The sequence below is a fragment of the Mus pahari genome, chromosome 1, assembly GCF_900095145.1.
Source record: "Mus pahari chromosome 1, PAHARI_EIJ_v1.1, whole genome shotgun sequence".
Lineage (NCBI taxonomy): Eukaryota > Metazoa > Chordata > Mammalia > Rodentia > Muridae > Mus > Mus pahari.
The window spans coordinates 102,221,431-102,245,451 of NC_034590.1; the positions used below are offsets into that span (position 1 = coordinate 102,221,431).

Below are 24,021 nucleotides of genomic sequence, written 5' to 3' on the forward strand. Positions count from 1 at the left end.
AAGAAGAAGAAGAAGAAGAAGAAGAAGAAGAAGAAGAAGAAGAAGAAGAAGAAGAAGAAGAAGAAGAAGAAGAAGAAGAAGAAGAAGAAGAAGATTGGCTTCATGCTGGATCCCATGTTAGGATCCCAGTCCTGTCTTGCTTTCTAAGCCTTACTTAGAAGTGAAGCTACTAGAACATCTCATCCTAGACAGCCTCCTGGGTCTAAGGGCTCAGCACATGCTGACTCCTGGCAGGTTTGCCTAAGGATTTCACTTTGGGCAAAATGGCATCCAGGAGTTTCTGGATCCAAGCTGACACAAGCCTTCCTGTTTCCAATCTACCAATAATACAATAAAATTCCCACTGGCACATGCCATTCCTAAAGCCAGGCTTCTTACTCCTCAAATCTTCTATTCCCAGAGTGGGAAGAGGGGATAAGCAGATCACTGTGCCAAGCCAAAGGGACTCTGGCTGTGAGACCTCTCGAGACTTCTGGAATCTGCAAAAGAGTGAGCTCAACTGCACGCTAAGATCTGCAGGGACAGAAGCGAGAACATGCTTCCTTTTTGCACGGCTCCCTTTTTGTGTCTGAACCCACCAAGGTTCAGTCTCAGTGAGAAGATTCCTGTCACAAGGGAAGCCTCTGGAGTCAGGTCCTGGTAGGAGAGACAATAGCTGGAAATCAAATTGAGGCTTCAGGGACCTCTGTCTGACTGAAGAAGGCCTGGACCTCTCTAAAGACCTAACTAAGGCTCCAAAGGAGAAGCTAGCACACACAGAAATGCCAGGCCTTGCTCATGGTTCTCACAACTCTCTTCAAAGGTTGCTGCCTAAAACAACTGAGCCACTTTCCCCTTCGCTGACACAGTACACAGAGAGCCACAGTGTGAAGGGGAGATGCTCATACCACATACCAAGACTAAGCATTTTATCATGCTTACCTCTCAAACAGAACTCAGTAAGACAAAGCAGCAGAAAGAAGAGAGGAATTTGGGGCTGAAAAGATGAAGAGAGGCAGAAGGGAACAGTGCAATGGAGACAGAACTCAGAGATGCCAAGGTAGCCCCAGCTACAAAGCTAAGGGTCTCCCCAGGCACAAAAGTCCCTATGGCACATATATCTACCCAAGATGAAAGACACCAGACTTCAGCTACTCTGTAGTCAGCCAAAGACCCCGGTTTGGAGCAGTTGAGGTCAAAGTGTCAAGTTGGCCTAACAAGGAATCTGAAGATTCCCTGTACCTAGATAGTGGGACACAAAGCCTAATGTGGCTACCAATATCAGAATGGGCACTCTAATGTGGTAGTGCAGAAGGCAGTGCCTTTTCTGCAACAGACTGTGCATGGTTTCAGGACAGTATGCAGTCTATACCTATATATACTGTCCTCTGCCCAGAGAAGCCACTAGCCTGTCTTCTCTGGTCTCCAGGATTTAGAGTAGGCTGGGAGATAAAGTTGGACTGGCCTAAGGAGGTGGTTACTCTGGAAACCACGACAGGCTTTTAGCCTGCATGGAGGCGAATGGCAGGAGCTGGGGGAGTTCAGTGCTGCAGTGTCAAACGTCTGGGCTGCTTTCCAGTGATGGTGGCTAATGTTAGAACATGAGAAGGAAGAGTCCTCTGACAGAGGAAAGCAACCAGGCAGACCAGGGAAAGAGGACCAGACATGGTCATGGCTACCTAGTGTGTAAGCCACACCAGGGCTATGACCATGGCCTATTCCCATACCAATCAGTCCCAGAGGAGTGGGCTCCTGTGCCCAGAGGGAGCACGCTAAGCACTTGTCCTTGCTCCTGCACCTCCCTTGAGAGTAAGGACAGTCTACCTTTGTCACCAGAATTTGAGGTTTGCTGTTTTGTTTTGAGACAGGGTCTCATGTTGTCCAGGCTGGTCCCTAACTAGCTATACAGCCAAAGCTGGCCTTGAACTTCTGATCCTCCTGCCTCCACCTCCCAGGTACTGTGATCACAGGTATACAGCACTAGTTCTTAAAAAGAGAATGAGAGCGTGAAGACCATGAAAGGGCAGAGGCCACCACAGGTCTCAGGTGCCCTTCCTCACCTGGACTCAGGGCAGTGGCTGGGGGTCCTCCATGGTTGAAGGGTCTAGGGAACCTTCCACCTAGGGTGTCTCTTCCTTCCCTCTGTGACAAGGAGGGGCCAACGCCACACCACCACACCCCAGAGGCTGCTTCGATTATCCCAGAGGCTCCCAGCTTCCCTAGAATCCTGTTCCTTTTTGAAATCTTAACCTCTACTTCTGTTATCCTTTTGGTCTAATTAGAAAACAGAAGAAACTGTTTCTCATCTTTTCTGTGTTAACCGGTGGCAACTTGTGTGCTTTGTGGACCCCAGCAACTTCCCCTGCTGCTCACAGTGAGGACTGGTTGACCTCCGGCTCTGCCTCAGGGAGCTTATCACTAGACTGACACTATTTGGATCTTTCTTCAGGCACACACACACACACACAACTCCTCTCCCTGAGGTACCCGCAACCTTCAGAGGCTCCGCCACTGCCAAAAGGTCCTGGATAGTCCATGGACTCCCATCCTGAGTTCTCTGAGTCACAGCTCCTGCCTATTTAAGGGACAGAGGTGGATACACCTTTGCTCTTGCCTGAGCACCCTCCATGGCACTCTCCACACCTTCTGTGGCCACACTGTACTTCCTCTTATATTGCAGCAGTCAGTATGTAAGATGTCAACAAACTCACAGACAAGAAAAGAGAGAGAGAGAGAGAGAAGAGAGAGAGAGAGAGAGAGAGAGAGAGAGAGAGCGAGAGAGAGAGAGAGCGAGCGAGCTCACCACTGACCTGCCATCTGGAACAGAGGGGAGAAGGAGACAGATGGTTCTGGGCCTACATAGGCCAACAGCAAAGAGCAGAGGCAAGAAGGCTGCTCCCTGGAAGGGCAGCAGAGGTTGGAACTTGTCTGCCTGCGAGTGAGTGCAGGCTGTGAGCCCTGAGGGAGGGAGGGATGAATAAGCCCCGCCCTTCTGTTCTAGGAAGGCAAGGCTCCTCCCCTAGGGAAGGCACAAGGCCTTGTTCATCAAGGTAGGGCTCAGGAAGGGCTCCTTCCATGACCTTGGGCCCTGGTACTGGGAACCAGCTCTGTGGCCAGCCCCAGCCCAGTCCTACCTTGATACTAGACAAGCACAGAGGTGCTGTGGAGGCAAATACCACAGCTCAACCTTCAGAAGCACAGCCCGGGGGCTCTGGGCAGCCCCTCTGCCCAAGACCATTCACGCACTATCTACAGATCCTCCACCAGAAAACCAGTTAATACTAACAAAAAAGGCAAGACAAGCATGACGCATATGTGCGATCCCTCGGCTACAAATTAAACAGAGGGACCAGAACAACAAGGTCAGAAGCTGTGGCAATGGGAACGTGTGCACTCACTCACTCTAACTGAACAACTATTATGCAATAGTCATGGTTCCAGGAGAGAAAGGCAAATGCCTGGCTTTCATTAAGTGTCCACCCCAGCATGAGGAATCACTCGATACCCAAGACCCATAGGCAACCTGTTAGAAAGTGGTATGAGCTACAGAGGGAAATCTTGGGTGGAAAAAGGGCAGACAGTCTGAGTGTGGACAGGACTGAATTTGAGGGAGAGTGGCCACACAAGAAAGGAAGGAGGACAGAGTCGTGTTAAGGGAAGAGTTCTAGGCTATGGAAGAAATCCAAAGGTCCTAAGGTTGGCATCTCTGTGCCAGAGGCCAGTATTGGCTGAGTGGAATAAGCAGAAAGTTACAGTACTCAGGCAGGAAGCCAGTGGAAGGCTCTGACGGACAGACTTGACTGGTACTCCACATGGCTGCTGGGTGAAAAACAGGTTTTAAGAGCCAGGAGAGGCCCAGTTACCACAATAATCTCTATGTGAGAGGCCAACAGATTAGGATGTGGGTGGCTGGTGGGTGAGGGTGGGGATAACAGTGGGAAGTGACCAACTTGCAGATACACATTATATGTGAATTAGAAGGAAGGTACAATGGCTGAAGTGGCTCCACTCCTGCTAGGATGACCCAGGTGTCCTCAACCAGATGAACCTTAGCTGCTTCTCTCTCCCTGTGCCTACAGTGCTGGGGCAGAGAACAGCTAAGAGATAAGTGTTCAATACCAGCCTAAGGAAGGAGGCCTATACACAGGCCAAGCAGTGGGGGCTGATGGGTGGGAATGAGGTGAAGAAGTGGGCGCTGAGGCAGTCACTGCCCTGCTGCAGGTCTCAGCTCTCAAATATATGTTTGGAAAGTCATATTGGGCCCAGTGGTTGCTGAGCCACTTCTTTTCAGCCTCTGAGGCCACACCCAGCACCTCAGTTCTGTGAGGTTCTGATATGCCTATAGACCAGCCCTCCTCCTCAGCATACCTGGATATCAACAGGGTATTAGCTATGAATTGGCATTAATGGCCCTTAAAGGGCCACTGTATGCATGCTTGGTAGATCCTACCTCTAGACTGGGAGCTACTCTACACAAACAGGGCAAGGCTCAGCTCCAAGTTACACTGGTTCCTCAACTCTGCTGGCCTATGCCAGTCCATGGGACACGCACTTGTGAAAGCCTACAGAACACATGCAGGTCCCAAGTACTTCACCAAACTCCCTGGGGAAGGGGTTTCAGCTGTCACAAGGTGGTATTTGCCAGCATGAGAAAAGGAAAGGAAGCCCACCAAAGGGCTGAGTGTGAAGCCCATTACCACCTGGTAGAGGGCACACAAATGGGTGATTCTAGGAGGGTAGGTGACAAGACAGGAGCCAGACAAGCCAGAGGGCAGCTGTAGCCTGCCACCTTACTGCCAAACTGTGCTTCCTTTCTTCCTAATCTACCACTCTCGACCCTCAGGTGGTGACTCTCAAGCTGCATTGCCCTTTAGACAGCCTTATCTTGCTTGGCTCATCCTCTGGCACCCCCATCCTGGACGCCACCTCTCTCTTTAGGTGGAGGTGAACAGAGTGCTGGGCTATGCTGAGCCGCCTCTGGTGTGACCTTCCTCCCCCATCAAAGTGGCTCTAACCTGGATCCAGCTATTGTCTCCCTGAGTTCAAATCTATACTCTGTTCCTTTGCACATAGTCCCAGCCTAGACCCTCTCACAGAGCTCTGCTTACTTCCAAGTTGTTAGGCCCAGATGCCCATCCACAGCCACACCACAAGCCCTCCCTGCACACCACACCACAAAGAAGAAGGAATTGCAGCGCCTGAGGTCCTCACCAGTTCAGGGATGAAGGTCCTGTGTGCTCCAGAGTCAGCTCCCTGGTTGATGAGGCTTCTACTTAGGATCATCACCATGGTAAGGACCTCAGGAACTGGGCTGCATCCCAGGTTGGGCACAGGCCATCTTCGGGTGGGAAGACTTGATTAACAGTGATACCTGGGCATCCCGGAGAGTGATGTCATTAGAAACAGCTCCCCATCAGTTGCTCAGACTGGTGACAAGGCCCTCTGGGTATGGCCAAAAGTAGTCAACAACCTGGAAAGACAAAAAGACAAGCAACGGGCTCAGGACTAGGAAAGCCTCAGGTGTAATGCAGAGAACCCCACAGGGATGGAACCATATCCCTACTAAGGGAAGTGCAGTCTGGGAGGTCACAAAGGCCAAGAAGCACTTTCTTAGATCTCTCTCTCTCTCTCTCTCTCTCTCTCTCTCTCTCTCTCTCTCTCTCTCTCTCTCTCTCTCACACACACACACACACACACACACACACACACCAGCTAGCCTTAGGCATCTAATATAGCCAATGCTCCGCCAGACACAGCAACAAATTTGGATCCATGAGACATCTTCAAGACCACAGGTTCTGAGGTGCTAGCAATATGTGGTTCCTGGCAATACAGCATCTTATCACTGGCTGGGCTGGCTTTACAGGCACATCAAGCTCACATTAGGACAATTTTAGACTGGCTAAGGATCAATATTCCTCATCCCCACACCCAATATCAAAGGGGGCAGAGGATCCAGAGCTGGCCACTGGCTTACCTCATCTACCTTCTTTTTTTTTTTTAAAGATTTATTTATTATATGTAAGTACACTGTAGCTGTCTTCAGACACTCCAGAAGAGGGACTCAGATCTTGTTAAAGATGGTTGTGAGCCACCATGTGGTTGCTGGGATTTGAACTCTGCACCTTTGGAAGAGTAGTCGGGTGCTCTTACCTGCTGAGCCATCTCACCAGCCCCCCTCATCTATCTTCTTAAAACTGCTACAGACAAATCAGGAAGGTCTATTTAAAGACATGTGCCTCATCCCTAACAGTTGTAGTTTTGTCCCTTTCCCCAGAGTGGTCCAAACCAAGTGATCTATGAGCTGCTGCCCAGACCTCCTCAGTACTATCACTCGCCAAAGAACATCAGGCAGCCTCCTTGTTCATTATGTCCCACCAAGCAAAGCAAGAACCTGCACTGGCTTCTGGGCAGGTCTGAAAAGCCATTCCTTACAAGGTGACTTCTCTCATCTTAATTCCCCATCCCCACCAGTCTGTGGTTTGACCTTCACAGGAAAGTTACACGGATATAAGGATTGGAAGGTTACCATCAAAACCTAAAAAATAATGGTAATAATAGCAATAAAGAAAAAGAAAAGCAGCTCCTAATCTGTAATTAAAACGGAATGTTCGGCACAAGAAAATGTTTTAGAAGCTGCTGTGTAAAAGTAAACGGCACCCTGGTATTTACTTCTCATCCAGCTTGTAAACCGTATTTTCCTGTTTACTTCAATTAGACTTTACAGTGGGTGCTACTGAATCTGCTATTATAGGCCAGCTGGTAAGCACAGGAAAATGACCTTCTAACTTCCTCTAATAAGGTTCGTCCAAAGTGCAAAATCAGGGATGGGGACGAGGGTAGTCAATGCATTCATAAAGCTTGGCTGTTCAGGAAAGGAGGCCCAGGGTTGTCAAGAGTCCCCAGTGGCACTAGGAGACCTGCTTCATGCTTCAGTACCACATCAGTCTACAAGCTGTGTCCCAACCAAGTGTGATGTGTTTAAGGAAAGAATGTCAAACCATTCCGCCTAGTTCTGGCTCAACAGCAGGGCCAGAAGTGCCCGCTGGCCCCCTGCACGCTTGGATCAGGAGCAGGCCAGGAGGGGTGCCCCTGGACTTGCCCTTCAAAAGGGCCCTTTGTGCTGCCTCAGCAGGGGAGGCCTGAGGGCAGCCATCACCTTCTGGGTGTGAACCTCAATTCAGTTCTAGGGCAGGCAGCCATTGGCACAAGGCCTGGGAGGTAAACTCAGCATTTCCTTCTCTGAGGTGACTGGTAGGCTTGGTGGTCACAAACTCAGATCAACATATCTGGGTTGGAATCTTCACTCTTGAAATATATTGATTTCTCTGTGGGGCTCAGTTTCCCTCCTGATAAATAAGAAATAACTCTAGCTGCCCTTAAGGTTATTGTATCCTTGGAAAGCAGAGGTCAAGCCTTTTGCTCTGTGCCCAGTTCACCTGAGTAATCATTGACAGTAGCTACTACCATTAGTTTCATGGAGGAGCCTGGGAGTCCCAACCCTCTTTCCAGGGATGGACATCCAGTCATCCTTTCCAGTTGACTTAAATTCCATCAGCAGGGGCCTGGCTGTATCAGGGTCCATCCCTCTGGTGAAACTGGGAGGCCAGTAAAAGCAATGCTATGGAGATCTGTTGCCATGGAAACTTGACAGCCCTTTCAGTCACAGCTCTGCACAAAGCTGCAAAATGGGCATCCCTACTCTTACCAGCTCCAACCCCACTTTAGCCCCTACAAAGGGGAGTTGGCAGAGGCAGCACTTGGGGTGGAGCACTGTAAGCACCTGTGTACCCGAGCAAGTGGTCAGTAAATGGCCAAAGGTCTGGAGAAGAAAGGAGTGTGGCCTCACTCCTGCCCTCACAGCTCTGAAAAGAGGCAACATTATATACAAGCTGAGAGCAGAGGGAAGGCTCTGTGTGTGTGTGTGTGTGTGTGTGTGTGTGTGTGTGTGTGTGTGTGTGTGTAGGAGGAGTATTAAAGCCTCCCTTGCACAGGAGCCCAGGGCAGGAACAACCTGGCTGCCCACTCACAGGGGACTGGTTAAATAAACTACAATAGAGTTGTATGGCTAAAGGCTGTGTGGCCTTTAAAATGGTTGTAATGAAGCAATCAGAACACAATGTGGGGAATGGTATGCACTCTGGCAGCCATTCACAGGACAGAGAGCTGGAAAGACCCTGAGGTCTGAGAGCCATGCTGAATGCACACTTTATTCTGCAACATGGTGGCTCCCAGGAGCTGTGGCTAGAGCCTGCTTCTGGAATCAGCTGGAAGAGTCTTTGCCCTTTACATGCCTCAGCACAATCCCTTGAACAAGTTGAGCTCAGCACACACTTCTGGAATTAGGCTAAATCACAGCAGCTTCTTCAAGTCTGGGTATATATGGACCTGAAGAGGCTAAGTTGCCTAGGATTCTTTTGACCAGTAACACAGGCGCAAAGAACCCCATCAGGGAATGCTGGTACCTGTCCAGTGACCTAGACCAGTGTAAGAAGACCTCTTTCCAGAGAGAAAGGGAAAGCACTAGGTGATTCCAGGAGGGTGGGTGACACAACCGAAGCCTAGCTGTCTTTGAAGCTGTCTTCTTTGAGGCTGCTGCTTGTCCCAGCTGGTTTTCTCTGTAACCTCACTTAGAACAGCTTCTATCTACTGAGCACTACTGTGGTCTGTCTGTAAGGATTCGCCAGTTCCCAGTGTAGCCATGTTAAGGGGGCATAGGGCAGGGGCACATTATAAAAGCACGAAGCACGTGCCTGGCCACGCCTGGCCACTCCTGTCTCACCTTACGTTCTCTTCCTTTCCACATAATGTGATATCATTTGCCTCCAACCCTTCAGAGCTGAGACAATTCTTCAGCCATGCCATGAAACCTTCCCTCTTAATAAAGTCTATTCTTTATAAAGTTATCCAGCTTCAGTTATTTTATCATAGCAGCAGAAAACGAACTAGTAAGTCAGGCATTATAGCTCACGCCTATAATCCCAGAATTTGAGAGGTGAGGGCAGAAGGACTAGTAGCCCAAGACCAGCTTCAAATACATCATCCCCTGTCTGAAACTAACACCGCCCCAAAATAAAATAAACTCATACAATCACCTTCTATGCCAGTAAACGCTGTTCTACACACATTAGCTGTAAAGTAGGCTCATGTTTTCCCATTCCATAGCCACATGAAGAAGCTCACCAGCACTGAGTCCAAAAGCTGGGATCGGATCCCTGGTGGATCAGCTTCTACGCTTGTAACTTCCCACAGGTGCCCATCTGTCCATCCCACACGTGCCCTTCAGAAACCCACTCAGGCAACTACTACACAGCCCAGCAACAGATCACATTCCTCAGCATTTATCCTGGAAAATCAAACATGGTCACCTCAAAGCCTGCCACAAATGCCTTACTTATTCCTAACAGTCAAATCAGGAAACCCTCCAAATGTCCTTCAGTGGTGAATGGTTAAACAGTGGCCCATCCATTCTAGGGAATACCACTCAGCAGAAAAGGAGGAACTAGTCTCACAGGCCACAAGCTCCCAAAGAATTATTCTGGGCTTAAAAAAGTGACTCCCCTAGGGTTAAATTGCTATATGATACCGTTTGTAACAAACGGTTGAAATGATACAATTATAGACTTGAAGAATAGCAGTTGTCAGGAGTTTGGAAGATGTGTCAGAAAAAAACAACACAAGACACACTAGGGACCACGGAAGTATTCCTACCTCCACTATTCCATATCTATTTCCTGTTTCTGAGGTTGGGCTTCAGTCTTACAAGCTCGAACTACTCACACTTCAAGGCCAGAAGAACCCAAGCCCAAACACCTGCCAGTACCACAGTGCAAGCAGGGCAAGGCCAACACTCAACTCCAGGCCTACTCCTGGCTGTTTCCCTCCCTAGCACACTCATGCTTTCTTCTCTGCCCCTCTGTTTGGTACAGGGTCTTATCCCATAGACCAGGGTGGCCTGAAACTCATTTTGTAGCCCAGGCTGGCCTCAAACTAATGTCAATACTCCTACTTCAGTCCTCTGAGTTCTGGGACTATAGCTGTGGTGTGGACTACCACACCTAGCTTGGGCCTCTCTCTGATACTACAGGGACAGGAATGGCTTTGCTCTTTCACACAAGTCCTTCCTAACAGGAAATTCTCTCACTTTTCTCCTATATACTTCAGTGAGATTCGTGGGCTTACACTCTTGAAAGTAGCCATGCGATAGCACTTGTAGACCAGGCACTTGGCTCCCAGAGAATGGTGCTGAGCACACATGGAATATCTGTGGCAGGAGTGCATGCTAAATGAATTAACACACGGAAGCTCTGCAAACTACACAATTCCCCATGAATCTTAATACTGCAAGAGTTCACTGAGGGAAGGTATCCATCATCCACTTTGAAAGGTTAATCCTTTAAAAGAAACTGACCACACTAGAAATTGCCAGGACAACTGAACCTTTCTTTTCCTCCTTTTAACATCTTTATTCAGTCTGGGTGGGTGTACAGGCAGCAGTATCGCAGTGTCTTAAAGGCAGAACCCTGACTGGAACCTAAGCGAGGACTTGGTCACAGACACTGATTTTCCTGACAGTGTCTTAGCGTTCCACTTCCCCTCTCATTAAGCAAAGGAAGCAGGAGGAGACGGCAAGACCATACGGTCTTTGTGAAGGTCTTATGCACACTGAAACTTTCATGACAAGTCTTCTGGAGACAGGATCCAGGAACACATTTATGAACATCCGGGGGAGTGCCTGTCTCCATGATCGCACGGTCTTCTATCAGATTCTACAAGTCAGAAACATGAGCAGCGCTGAGGCAACTGGGTCCTGCAGGCCTGCTCCCAGCTCGGCTGCCCAGAGAACGGAGTTGCACCCGCCCGCGGGGTGTCCTTCCTTAGGAGGCTGTCACTAAGCCACCTATGTCTGAAGGATGAGCATGAAAAGCTGCTTAGAGACTTCATCCAGAGTGCTACCTTCCAGACCAAGAAAGCTACTGCAGTTTCCGCCTGAGGAAGGTCCTGAGAATGTGCAGCCCCACCACTGTACACACTTCAACTTAGCCCAAGCTCCTCAGCACTCATGAAAGATTGATTAGGAAAGACAGGAAGAAAAGAGACAAACACAAACCTCTGTAGTCAGAATTTAACATTAAGGATATGCTCAGTACCAATGCTGATTTAAGAAAACCCCACAATGGAATCAGTATCCACAAGAAGCTACCTGTGTGTGTGTGTGTGTGTGTGTGTGTGTGTGTGTGTGTGTACGGTGTGTGGTGTATGTGCACAATTATTTTTTCAGACAGGGTCTCTCACTAAACCTGAAGCTTACCTATTTGACAAGCTTCAATTTAGATCTACTAAACACAAAGCTTCAATTTATAGCTGCCTGAACTCCAAAGGCTGTCACATCTACTAGACTCTATGGAAATGGCTCAGTCAGTAAAGTGCTTCCCTTGCAAACATGAAGAATTGAGTTAAATTTCTAGGACTTACTTGAAAAAGAAAGAAATAAAGAAAGGAAGCAAAGAAGAAAAAAAAAACAAAAACAAAAAAACAAAAACCCCATAGCTTTGCACATAATCCCAGCACTAGGGAAGCAGAGGCAAGAGGATCCCCTCAGGCACACTACACTGGCTAGCCTAGCCTGCTTGACAAGTTCTGGCTAATTAGAGGGACCCTGTCTTAGAATACATATGCATGAATGCATGTACACACACATGCACTCACGCAGACATGTGCACAGCTACATACACACCTACACCTACCTGTGTGCACATGCACACATGTTTACATGCACAAAAACACACACACTGCTTTAACTTGGAAATGGTGCATATTCTTGAAGGCAGCTCTTCTTAAGCAATCTAGGGCAAGCACCATTCCTCTAGAATACAGGTTAGCACAGCAGCACAGACCACACTACAGGCAGCAGGAATGGACAGATGAGGGCTGTCTTGAAGGTGAAAGAGGGATACAAAGCCATCACTTTTCATCTTTATCTGCATAGCTCAGCTAAGTGCATACAGAAGGTCACATGTCCCAGGCATGGAGGGAGTTACACTACTCCAGCCAGAATCTGTACTCATCCACCTTCCCAGTGCCCCCTGGGCCTATGTCTCCCATTGCATGCCTACCACAGTACACTCTACTCTTCTCTCAAAGTTCATGTGTAATTTGTGCAACTTAGGTGTGGCCCTGCTTCAGGCATTCTCAAACTCAGTACTGAGGCACACAGTGGGAGCCTCATCAATGTCTATCTGCTAATCAAGGATGAGGATCAACATCGGAAAGCTGGAAAGTCTTACAGCTAGCTGTACTTACAAGATCAGTCCAAGGTAAACTATGTGGCCCTGGACTGCGTGTACTACTTTGCTAATACACAAGGTAATGCATAAAAACTGTGTTCTAGTGGTCTCAGGTGTAAGGTTAGGAAATAACGTCCTGTCTGGTGGGAGCACGGAAATACCCCTAGATCTACCAAAACCCTTAGTACATGTCAGAGAGCAGACACTTACTAAGTCCTTACTAACTGGCTAAAAATAAAGACTGCTGTCACTGCACTGCTGATGCGGGCACTCAAGGGATGAGGGGTATTTCCTTCCTGTAACTGCAAAGCACCCTGACATTTGTAAATGAAGAAGGCTGCCTCCCCAAACCCTGTGCCTGCCTCAGAATGAGGCGTGTCATAAAAGCTGTTCTCTTCAGTCATAGGATGAATACATGCTTCCTGGGCCAGAATTTCAGGTAATCAAAGTCCACTGGAATCTCATATTTGAGGAAGGCCTGGAAGTTACAGTGCACAGCTAGAAAGGGGCCTGGCCTTTGCTTCCCCCTCCCCCTCTTAACAGAGGGGAGGAAACAAAACACAATAGTAAATTAAGTTTTCTAAGGCATTCCAATCACTGGCTCACTATCACAGGGATTTTCTGTTCTTCTTAAGCAAACATTTCGAGAGGGAAGGGAATGACATTATTCCAAGACACAGATGTCCTGTGATGGAGAGCAGAACAAATCTGCACACGGGTACAAGAGGGCCCATGCTGTGTCTTGATACTGAGGCCAACAGTACTCGTGGCCTGCCAGGCGCTTGTTCATCAATGAGAAATAACAACGAGATGGACGGGTTCCTATGTGCACTCCTCCAGTTCTCACCACTTGCCACGTGAGAGAACTTGTTGCAGCCTGGAGTGTGTGAAGCCATCTCAAAAGGAAGGAAACGGGAACAGGCCACAGGGGAACTAGTACTTACTGACAGCATGAAGCTACACAGCATCTTCTCCTCCAAGCCAGGATGAAGAGCAGAATGGGCTGAACAGGACTGTGATAGGGCAGGGCCCTAGGGATAAGCTACAGCAATGTTAAGCCACTTAGCCTAAGACAATCATGACCTACCTGCTCATCAGTCAGACCTATTGCTATTATACCAAATGTAATCAATCCATGATTTACAAAAAAGGTGAGGGGTTAAAAAAAATTAAAGACAAAACTAAAAATGGAGGCATTCAGAAAAGAGGCAATGTGGACTGTGAGGGTGCGATGGAAGTGTGGACTCTGGCCCTAGCAATGCCGCTCACTGACCGGCACCGCCTTATCTGCCCAGTCATTTCCCTTTAAGCCTAGTCACCCTCACCTGACACATGGGTGGTTGGGTCAGACTAGCTCTCTCAGAAATCCAAGCCACTACATGGCTCTATGCCTCTCTGAGCCATGGTTTCCTTACCTGTTATATGCACATGGGGATCCCACACTAGTCCCAGAACCATCACTACACTGGGATATGTTCAGTTTCACATCCTAGTACCACTCACATCTGGTAGACAATGTTCAAGCCTCAGGAAACAGAGCAATAGCAAAAGCCAGATCCTCATTGGCTGCCACAGGGCCCAAAATGTGGCATACACACATTAGCATATTTTGGTGAAGGCAAGAGCCTTCTGAATTATAAGTTTCTTGAGAAAAGAACAAATTAGCCATTGGCCTGTTCTGACACTTGCCAGGAAAAGAGTTTCCTTCTCTTCCCTTACAAAACTTAACAACAGCAACAACAAGCCAGCCTGTGTACATATGTGTGTATGTACATTAATGTGTGACAATCCAGGTACATGCATGTCATGACCTGTGTGTGGGGTCAGGTGGCAACTTTGAGTGTCTGTGTTTATATGCCTCTTGGTTTCAGACAGGATCACCTACTGTTCCTAACTGTATACTCCAAGCTGGCTGGACCTAAGCTTCCAGGGATTCTCCCATCTTATCTTGGGAGCCCTGGGGTCAATGATGCGCACTATAGCACTGGCTTTAAGTAGTTTTAGAGATCTAAACTCAGTTCCTCACACTTGCATGGCAAGTAGTTACCCACTCAGCCATCTCCTCAGCTCAGGAAATGCTTATGAGGTATAGGGCCCTTCTGTAGAAATGTTCTTTCCCTTTTGTAGGCCAACCTACCTCAGCCCAGGGTACACCGCAGCTTTCCTAACAGTATGGCTTCAGTGATCAGCCAAACAAGGCAAAGCATGACTTCCCCTATGCTTGTAGCAGACCCAAGGCTGAAGCACTGAGCAGCCTCTTAACCACTGTCACTTAGGGCACTGCCAAGATAGGAGTGATCTTTATCACAGAGGCAGTGAGGTGAATGGAGCCAACATTCTCATCCAAACCAGGATCACACTTATTTTGTGTGTGATACACTGGAGGTAATACTGGGAACAGACCTCTGAGCTCTGGAGGAGCCACAATAGACATGAAGCTTTCCCATCCGCCGCCCACACAGAAAGCACATCCTGACCTCAGTACAGACTTCAAGACTTCTCCTTCCTGATCAGGTGGTGTCAGACCCAATCTATTTTGCAGAGTTGGTACAGAAATTAATCAGAGTGACCAATCACACTTGAGCTTTCTGCCTTTTCTCCTCTATCCTACATCACTGCAACTTCAAGTTCAAGAACACCATCAGCTGCCAAAACAACATCTGAGGGGCTCAGAGCTGCTCAGCAGGTCTGTCTATGACAGACAAGAACCACTAAAGTACCAGCCTTCTTGGGTCATACTCCCAGAACCATCTATCTGGTCCTCAGGATGGGGAGGGTTCCAAAGGGCAGGATCAGCTCCAGGAAGCCCACTCCAGCATTGGCTGCAGCATCACAGCAAGAGGAACCTCTATGTACGAGAGCAACCATCGGTCAGCAGATAGACCAAAAATATCACTGGACTCTAGCACTTTTAGATAGAGCAGAGACTCCCACTAAAGGCTTCACTAATTCTTAACTCTAAGCTCAATCCAGGTATTTATTCTACTGAATAGGCCATGGAATTAACAGGAGAAATTTGGAGGAGCAGCTGCTCACTGGGATTTCCTTTCTATGTTTGACAGGATGTGGAGTCAGAAGAAAGGGCAAGTATCTCATTAGCAACTTCTCCACATTCTTCTACACCAAGTCACCTGTAAAGGATGAGTGTATAGACCTGGGGGTGGAATCTGTGGCTGGCTAAAGGGGAAACAGCCTAGCCACCAATCACCCAGGCTAGAAGCAAGGCATCTTGGGAAGCGAGCTAGCCTCTTAAAAGCCTCAAACCAATCTCTGCACATCTCCAGAGATTCAATGGTCCCTGAAAGAGTTAACCCAATTCCCAAAGATGAATACACCATCTTCCTCATCAAAAATAACCTATGCCCCCAAAGAAACAGAAATTTGTTCTACAGTTTGTCCAAAATATACCCTACAGTGTTTGACAAACAGTCAAGGCCGCAGGCTGCCCCTATACTCATCACGCTGTTGCCCTCATCCCTCAGCGGCACCATCAGAACCAGGTTTGAGTGCAGATGTCCTTGCTCTCAGGAAGCCCACTCACTGCGTCAACAGCAAGGCTCACTGCAGGCTCTGAACACTCCACCTCCACGCACCTCCCAAACCAAGTAAATAGCTCAGACATGTAGCCATATGGAAGAGGACAGCTCCACAAACCACCAACACTGCCAGCCTGAATCATGAGCCAGGCTAGGGAGGTGCTTCACGCTCTCAGACTTAAAAATAACCACAGGGGTTGGAGAGATGGCTCAATGGTTAGGAGCATTTACCACTCTTGCAGAAGACCCAAGTTTGGTTTCTAGGACCCACATAGTGGCTCATAACCTTTAACTCCAGGTCCAAGGAATCTGATAACCTTGCTCAGGTCTCCAAGGGCTCTTGCATACCCACAGTGAATAAAAACTCAAGTAGGTTCACAATGTCTGCATACAAATAATAAATCATTTAAATAATGATATCACAGTTAACCACGAATGAAATGAGAACAGATGAAATTTAATAGATAAGGTCAGATGAGAACCTGGCACTTGGGCACAAAATCCATGCTTAGTAAATAGTATATGGAGGTCATGGAAAATCTATCTGATCAGTAAGTGCATCAGTTGATTCAACCAAGCTTACTGAGCAAGTATTTTGGGTGTGCTGGGACTGTGGTAAGGTAGAAGATGCAGCCATCCAGAACCACATTCTCTGCTCCAGGAAGTGGGAATCGGTGATGATTGATGGGTGAGTAAATGAAATCACCGAGAGGGAAAGCGCACACCTGAGGGGCTGAGGACATGCTCCAGCAGTAAATGCCTACCAGAAGGGCAAGCAGACCTGAGACGAGCCCTTAGAACAAGAACCCAGAAAGCTGTGGTGGTAACAGGTCTGAAATCTCATCTCTGGTGAGGCAGGAACACCAGATCCCTAGGGCTCACTGGCCAGCCAGTCCAGCTTAAATGGCAAGCTCCAGGTCCCAGAGGAAGAAGCTTTCTCCAAAACAAGGTGGGGGCTGGAGTTTGATTCCCAACATCTGGTTATAGCATCTGCACACAGTGGTGTGCACTTGTAATCTCAGTCTCGAGGTGGATTCTCAGGACTCACTGCCCACGTTAGTCAAACCAGTGAGCTCCAGGGCTCAAGGAGGGACCCCCATCTCAAAAAACAAAGTGGATGACTGCTGAGTAACACCACCCAAGGTTGACCTCTGGAAAAACACACACACACACATCACACACACACATGCATACACACACACATAGATACACACACACATATACACATCACACACACATACTACACATCACACACATATATACACACATACACATACATACCACACACCAAACACCACACATTTATACACACACATACACACACTACACACACACCCCACACAAACACACAAGTCAAATAATTTTAAAAAGAGAAAGTCCATGCTTAATAACAAATAATGTAGCAAACCTGGACTCTGTGAGGTCCTAACCTTGCACCACAGTGCTATAAAGATTACAAAGCCTTCCCGGATGGCTCCCTCCCACGCCCTTACACGTCCTCTGCCTGAGCAGGCCCTCGTACACTTGACTTATTAACAAACTGGCAAACAGGCACTACAGCTGTGATGTTCACGTGGCACAAACCTATCAAGTGCCCAGAAGGAGCATCTGCCTACTTGAGGTCCCACTGGGCAGGGCTGGTAGAGCCAGGCTGCTTCAGCCTGGCTGGCCTGGTCATGCCTGCTACTGGGTGTGGCCCAAGGGTCAGAGAGTCAGTACAGAAGTCTTTGAGCAATACTGACCACACCCCTGGATAAGCCTCATTCTCTGAGAGCCCACACAGGGGCTTGGGCCCCTCTGCAGAGAAATCACAAAGGCAGCTAAGTAACAAAACTGCTTCCTCTAAAATTCGGCGGAGCCCAACTGCCACAGAGAGGAGCAGATCCACGCTGAGATGCATGGGAACAATTCGCCAGTGTCTTAGTCCCACGCTGCTGCTGCTCTTCCCAATGCCCCTGTGAACCACAGGAGCCTTGAGCTTATCCATCCATCCTACAGACAAAGTACATAGGCCATGTGGCACTGCCAGACTGGGAAGTACCCTGACCATCTAACAGAGGGAGCAGCATGAATAAGTGGAGGGCTATGAGGGTATGACTGTCTCAACAGAACACCTTTCAGACAGTACCAAGTCAAAAGGAGGGAAATAGAAGAAAGGGTACAGCAGCTCCCACTGGGGAGTACTGGATACTGTACTAATGGACAGGAGTCTCAAAGGATATAAAAGAACTAAACTAACATCAGCTGTCCACAGGGAGGACAAATGGGGATCCAGGGGCAGGACACTCACCAAGGAATGCCCTTTTGTGTATTGATCTATGCTAAACTACAGAACATTTTTAGAAGCTAATATAAATAAAATATAAGGGCCATGGAGATGGTTTAGTCAGTAAAGTGTTTAGCATGCAAGCATGAGGACCTGAATTTAGAACCCTAATACCTATGTAAAAATGAAGGTGCTGCAGTATGTGCTAAGTATACTTTAGCGCAGGGTCAGGGAAGGGGTATAGAAAAAAGCAAAGCTTGGGTCTCACTGGCCAGCCAGTCTGTGAGCTCTAGATTCAATGACAGTCTAAAAATAACCCAAAAAGCATAAGGTGATTAGAGGCAGTCTATGCCTACCCCTAGACTTCATACACACGCACACATGCACACCCATACCCACATGTATAAAAAGAATACAGAAGCTTACCAGCTTTACAGAATGGCTTGCACATGCATGGACTAGTTCTGCCAGGTTAACAAGAAAATGGGCATGGTTGGGGGTCCAGACTGCTTTTCAGAGCTGAGCTGGTGCCATACACACACGCTGCTGACACTTAAAACACAGGAAGCTCCTACAGCCCCTAAATATTCTTTATTGTTTCGTGCCTTGAGACCTCTACTCACTGTCTGGCTGGGGCTTGATCACCCTCCTCCCTCTTTGACTCCAAACTAACCACCTTCAAGCTTACTCCTCCAACTCTAGGAAGCCCCTTCTACCCTAAGACAGGCCCTCACACTCTGTATCACTCTGGGCTTCAAACAAAGTTACCTGTAAGCTTCTAGAGGGCACAAACCTACCTTAGGTCAGTCCCAACCACAGTAGCTGGCAGGCAGGGCTACTTGGAAGATGTCTGCTGAAAAGAAACGAGGCCAGGCGTGGTGAGGTCTGCCTGCAAATCTGAGCCCTTGGGAAATGGCAACAGGAGGAACACTAGGAGCTGGAGGGCCCCCTGGGTTACATACAGGGCACAACCTGATTTGGTTTTGTGTTTTTAGAAATGGTGAACACCACACTTACCACGTCATGTCAAGTCTCAGCTTTGCTGCCAAAAAGTGCTGAGACGTCTCTTGCTTGTGGAGGTTTCCATGTTATCTAATAGTGTTATTAACACTAACTCAAAACCTTAAACCTCCTCAGAAGACAGAGCTTGAAGCCCTGACACCACAGCAGAAGAGCAGGTCAGAATGCCTACTGGCTAACTAAACAATGCCCCCCTACACAACAGTCTGGGTCTTCTAGAGCCAAAGGTCTGCTCACACCTAGTCATAGGCAACCCTCGAGCACAGAGACCTGCCCCAAAGCTATTTCCTGTATGTTCAGCTTTTAGAAAATGCTGACTAAAGCCAGAGCAGAGGTAAGGCAGAGTGTGCAGGCTAGCCTTGGGCCGGACAGAGTGCTCTGTAGGAGCTCCACTCTAACTCATGGACTCAAGCACTCAGGTGCTACTTCGATCTGGACGACTCCAACTGCACAGGCAGATCCTGCATACACCCTCCCTATGTCTCCTCCTTCATTATTTCATCCTGGCATCAGAGTCCTGTCTCAACTCCAACCCTCACTGGGCTGACTGTGCTGGAGGACCTAATGGTCACACAGGACAATTGACCATGATCTGATATACCCACTTGGACTCCACTTCCTCAGTGGAAGCCATGGTTTTTCCTACTTATTTTATTTCTCAGTCGTGGCCTACAGGCGTAATAGATGCCGCAGGATGAGTGCTGGCACAGAGGGATGAACCAATAATCCCTAGGAGAGAGGTAAAGGGCTGGGATTTCCTGGAGAAGGTGATGTGAGTGTTGGGATCTACAGATGGATAGGAGTTCAACAGTCAGTGTTGGGCTCAAAGTGTTCTAAGAGGAAGCCACCAAGTAACATGTCTGACACTCCATCCAGCAAGCTGCAGGGAAGCTGGGAGTTGAGGGCTCTCTTAGCTCTAGGCAGGCAAGGCATTCCTCATGAGGCCCAGAGAGGTGTCTGTTTCACAGTGTGGCCAGGGTTCCACCCACTCTCATTACTTTGTTCTGCCCTAATTTGCAGTCTGCCCACCAGACCCCAGCAGGCTTCTTCCGTAGACTTCCAGACAAATGACCTGAGCTTCAAGGTTGTGGTGCAACTGAACAAAGTCAGGTGACCAAGAGGATCCTAAGAGTGTCTCCAAAACTCCTCCTTCCATACAATAGCCACATAAGGACTCAAAAGCTGCAAAACAGCTATTCCCATCTTCCAGCACAGCAATCCCGTGCTGACCCACATGTCTCACCCATTACACCACAGACAATATGACAATTGTGCTCTCCCCTGGGGAAGAGAATGGCCACACAGAGCCCCATATGAGAACATCACGATGGTCTCAAACACCACAGTCATAAATGTGTGCTCAAGCCACGAGCTCCCCACGTGTTCTTATAGCTGTGAAAGCACAAGGGCCAATGTGACACAGCTGCTGGGAGCGGGAAGCAGAGGACAGGGCCTTGGGACAGAAAAGGGGAGTTGTTCCAACTGTGACTAACCTAGTATCTTTCCAGCTCTTAAGGAGCAGGACAGCAAAGAAGGAAGGAAGGAGGAGGGGAGGAAGGAAGGGAGGAAGGAAGGAAAGGATGGAAGGAAGGATGAAGGGAGGGAGGAAGGAAGGAAGAAAGGGACTCCTTTATAAAGCAAAACTGAATGAGCTGGCTCAGTGAGTAAAAGCACTCACTACACGAGAATGGTGACCAGAGTTCAGTTCCTAGAACTCACATAAGGAGGAAGGAGAGAACCAACTCTGTAAAGTTGTTCTCAAACTTCCACAAGCATGCTGTGGGATGTGTGCGCCACCCCACACACAAATTATTATTTTTTAACTGACAAGAACATAAAGTGACTCCCTGCTGCCTGCCAGCTAGTCCATCCTTTTCAGTGTACACAGGGTAGCAATGGTTTCAGACTTACTCCATTTGGCTTTTAGCTGTCAGTCTCAGCAAGCAGGAAGTCTCCACAGCCACCTTCAGTGCAAGCACTGGCTGCACTGCACGGTCTCAACACATACCTTCTTGGCTCTAGACCTCCACTCTTCAGCCAGTATAGGGGTCCTTTACTTCTAGAAGCTCAGGTAAAAGAATCCCACCCCTACACAGGGTCCCTGAGTTCAGGCCACTTGGGACAATAAAGTTCCAACACAGACTGACAGCTGTTGTGGGGAATCTTGAACATTTCAGAGAACAAAGTCAACGTTGGATGGTTCTGTCAGTCATTCAACCACAGTCTTTCTTAGAGAGAATAGGTAAAATAGACTGTTCTTGAGAAACCAAGGCTTCAAACTCAAAGGCACTACAGTCATCTCTTTGGCATCCAAGGTCCAGATAAAGAAAATGAGGGGATAGAGATGGGCAGAGGGTGATGCACATAGAGAGAACTACCTCACAAGGCAGGTGAGAACCCATAGTTACGTTAGCCTACACGCTTGAGTTAAGCACATACTTTGACAGCTGCTTCAACAGCAGAAATAGCAGCATCACCTCAAAGTTCATTATAAACAAGTCCTTAGGGAGGACCAAAAGGTATCAGAAACTCTCGGAGGTGGCCAGCAGTCACCGTTTAAGTAGATTCGGTCCCAGAACCCAAGCAACAGGGATGGCGATTTGCAGAAGAGAAGACCAGGACCCATAAAGGTTGCATCTCTTGTAAAAAGACAAGAGGCCAAGAGGGCAGGAATCCCACAGCCCACCCAGCATTTCTCTGGACCAGCACCTGAAGGAAAATGTTCCCAACTGTCTCCACAATGCACTCAGGGACCCCTGGCATTGTCAGGTCTTTCAACCCTGACTCCAGAGGCTTGGCCTAACAAAACAAGGGACAGGGTCAACCCTGAAACTTAGGATTGTGCAAAGTGGGCACAGATGAGAACAACAAATTTCTGCCGAAAACCTGGGGACATAAGAGGCAATGTGACATATGCCACACATCTCTTAATTCAGCTGCAAACCGAGGATGACACTGAGAGGCCCGAACAAGACAAAAAAGAATTTGCAAAGGATCTGTGGCCAGAGGAGGAAATAACAGAGCCGGGTGACATAAGACTAACTGCTATCAGATTTGTGGGAGAACGCAGAGAGAAAAACACCATTCTTTTAAAAAAAATTTTTATAAAAATCTTGTATATTTGTGTATTTTGCTTACATCAATGTCTGTGCATTAAGTGCACACAGAGCCCAAGGAGGTTGGCAATGGGCATCAGATGCCCCCAACTCCTCTAGAAGAGTGCTCTTAACCCTGAGCCATCTCTCATTCCAAAGAGCCTTCCCCTCCCCACCTTTTTTTTTTTTTTTTTTTTTTGGTTTTGCAAGTCACCAAAGTTTTTTGTGTGTGTGTAGCTCTGGCTGTCCTAGAACTCCATCTATGAATCAGGCTGGACTTGAACTCAGATCTGCCTGCCTCTGCCTGCTTGGTGCTGGGCCCAAATGTATGTGCCAGCAACTCAAGGACTGCTTCATTCTTTTTTTTTTTTTTCCNCCCCCCCGAGACAGGGTTTCTCTGTATAGCCCTGGCTGTCCTGGCACTCACTTTGTAGACCAAGCTGGCCTCGAACTCAGAAATCTGCCTGCCTCTGCCTCCCGAGTGCTGGGATTAAAGGTGTGCACCACCACACCCAGCTTGACTGCTTCATTCTTAATTGCCACCTGCACTCTTTCCTTCCATGAGTTTCACTGAACCTCTGCCAAAAAAACACAAACTAGAAGAATCTGCAAGGCGCATTTAGTTTGTCCTCGGCAGTTCTCCTTCACCACCAGCAGAAATTATCTACTTTATACGTGGCAGCTAGACAGTCTGTCAAGAGATGTTAAAGACAGCATCCTTATTTTAGAAGGAATCGTGCAGTGTCTGAAAACTGTGAAGGCACTTCTCAGACTGAGAAGATTAAATGGGGTAAAGCACCTTGAGGGACTTTATGAGGGGAAGGGACAAAAGAATCCCTGGGTTGGTCTCATGAAGTGACCCAGAGACACCACAGAGCTGATGGGTCCTAGGTTAAGACTGACCCTTGGGATGTAGAGAACATGTGTGGACTTCCATTAACAGTTATTGTGGGAGCATATGATCTCCAAGCTCCTGATCACTTGAGAGTTTCCTTACAGATAGAGAAGTTAGGATTATGTTGCCAAAGACCTTGAACAACGAAAAGAACAATCTGCAGGGTGTTTCTACTACCCACCGCCATTTACCACTGCTAACACTGCAGCAAATAACCTGGTGAGAGAAGCTTTGAATCTGTCTTCTGAATGTCTTGACCACTCCAGAAAACGCAAATGCTTTCTGAGGCTGCACAGGGAAGAGATGAGGAGAAAACTGCACAGGGAAGGAATAACACTGTGTTCAGATGATATGCCTATCAACAGCAAAGTGCTTCAGATACACATAAATGCTGTGCAGCTTTGAGGGAGAGGCCCCAGGTAATAACAAGAATCTCCCAGCTTATTAATAGAAACCAAAATGCTACATTATACTCTGTGAAATCTTATGATGTTTAAATCTTGTCAAGCAATTAAAATATTAGCAAGGCATGGTGGCACATGCTTGTAATTGTAGCAACTGGTAGGTATAGGCAGAAGACTAAGAATTCAAGACCAACTCTGACTGCATAACAAATTGGAGGGAGGTCTGGGCTACATGGCCAGCCAGTCTAAAAACAGGGTGGTGGGTAGGGGCTGTGAGAAGGGTCAGTGGGTAAAGGTGTTTGAGTTTGATCCCCAGAATCCACATAAAGGTAGGACAAAAGGTGGTAGAGCACTCAATGATTAAGAGTGCTGTCTACTCTTCCATAGTACCTGGGTTCAATTCCCAGCACCTACATGGTGGCTTACAACTGTAACTCCAGTTCCTGGGAATTAGATGTTCTCTTTGGCTTCCACAGGCATTGTACATGTGTGGTGCACAGACAAACACAAAAGTAAAATGCCCATACATATAATAAATA

The 24,021-nt window shown here is 47.9% G+C and overlaps 1 protein-coding gene across 4 annotated transcripts in view; it reads right to left on the bottom strand.

Moving 5' to 3' along the window:
* The window catches only part of Fam53b (family with sequence similarity 53 member B), a 101,902-nt gene that overhangs the window by 61,960 nt on the left and 15,921 nt on the right, over nucleotides 1-24,021 (bottom strand). For all 4 annotated transcript variants that reach the window (XM_029547534.1, XM_029547537.1, XM_029547540.1 and 1 more), the window contains exon 2: nucleotides 5,191-5,449. In XM_029547534.1, the coding sequence (XP_029403394.1) occupies nucleotides 5,191-5,268 (78 nt within the window). In that variant the 5' untranslated portion in view covers nucleotides 5,269-5,449. The remainder of the gene's footprint in view (nucleotides 1-5,190; nucleotides 5,450-24,021) is intronic.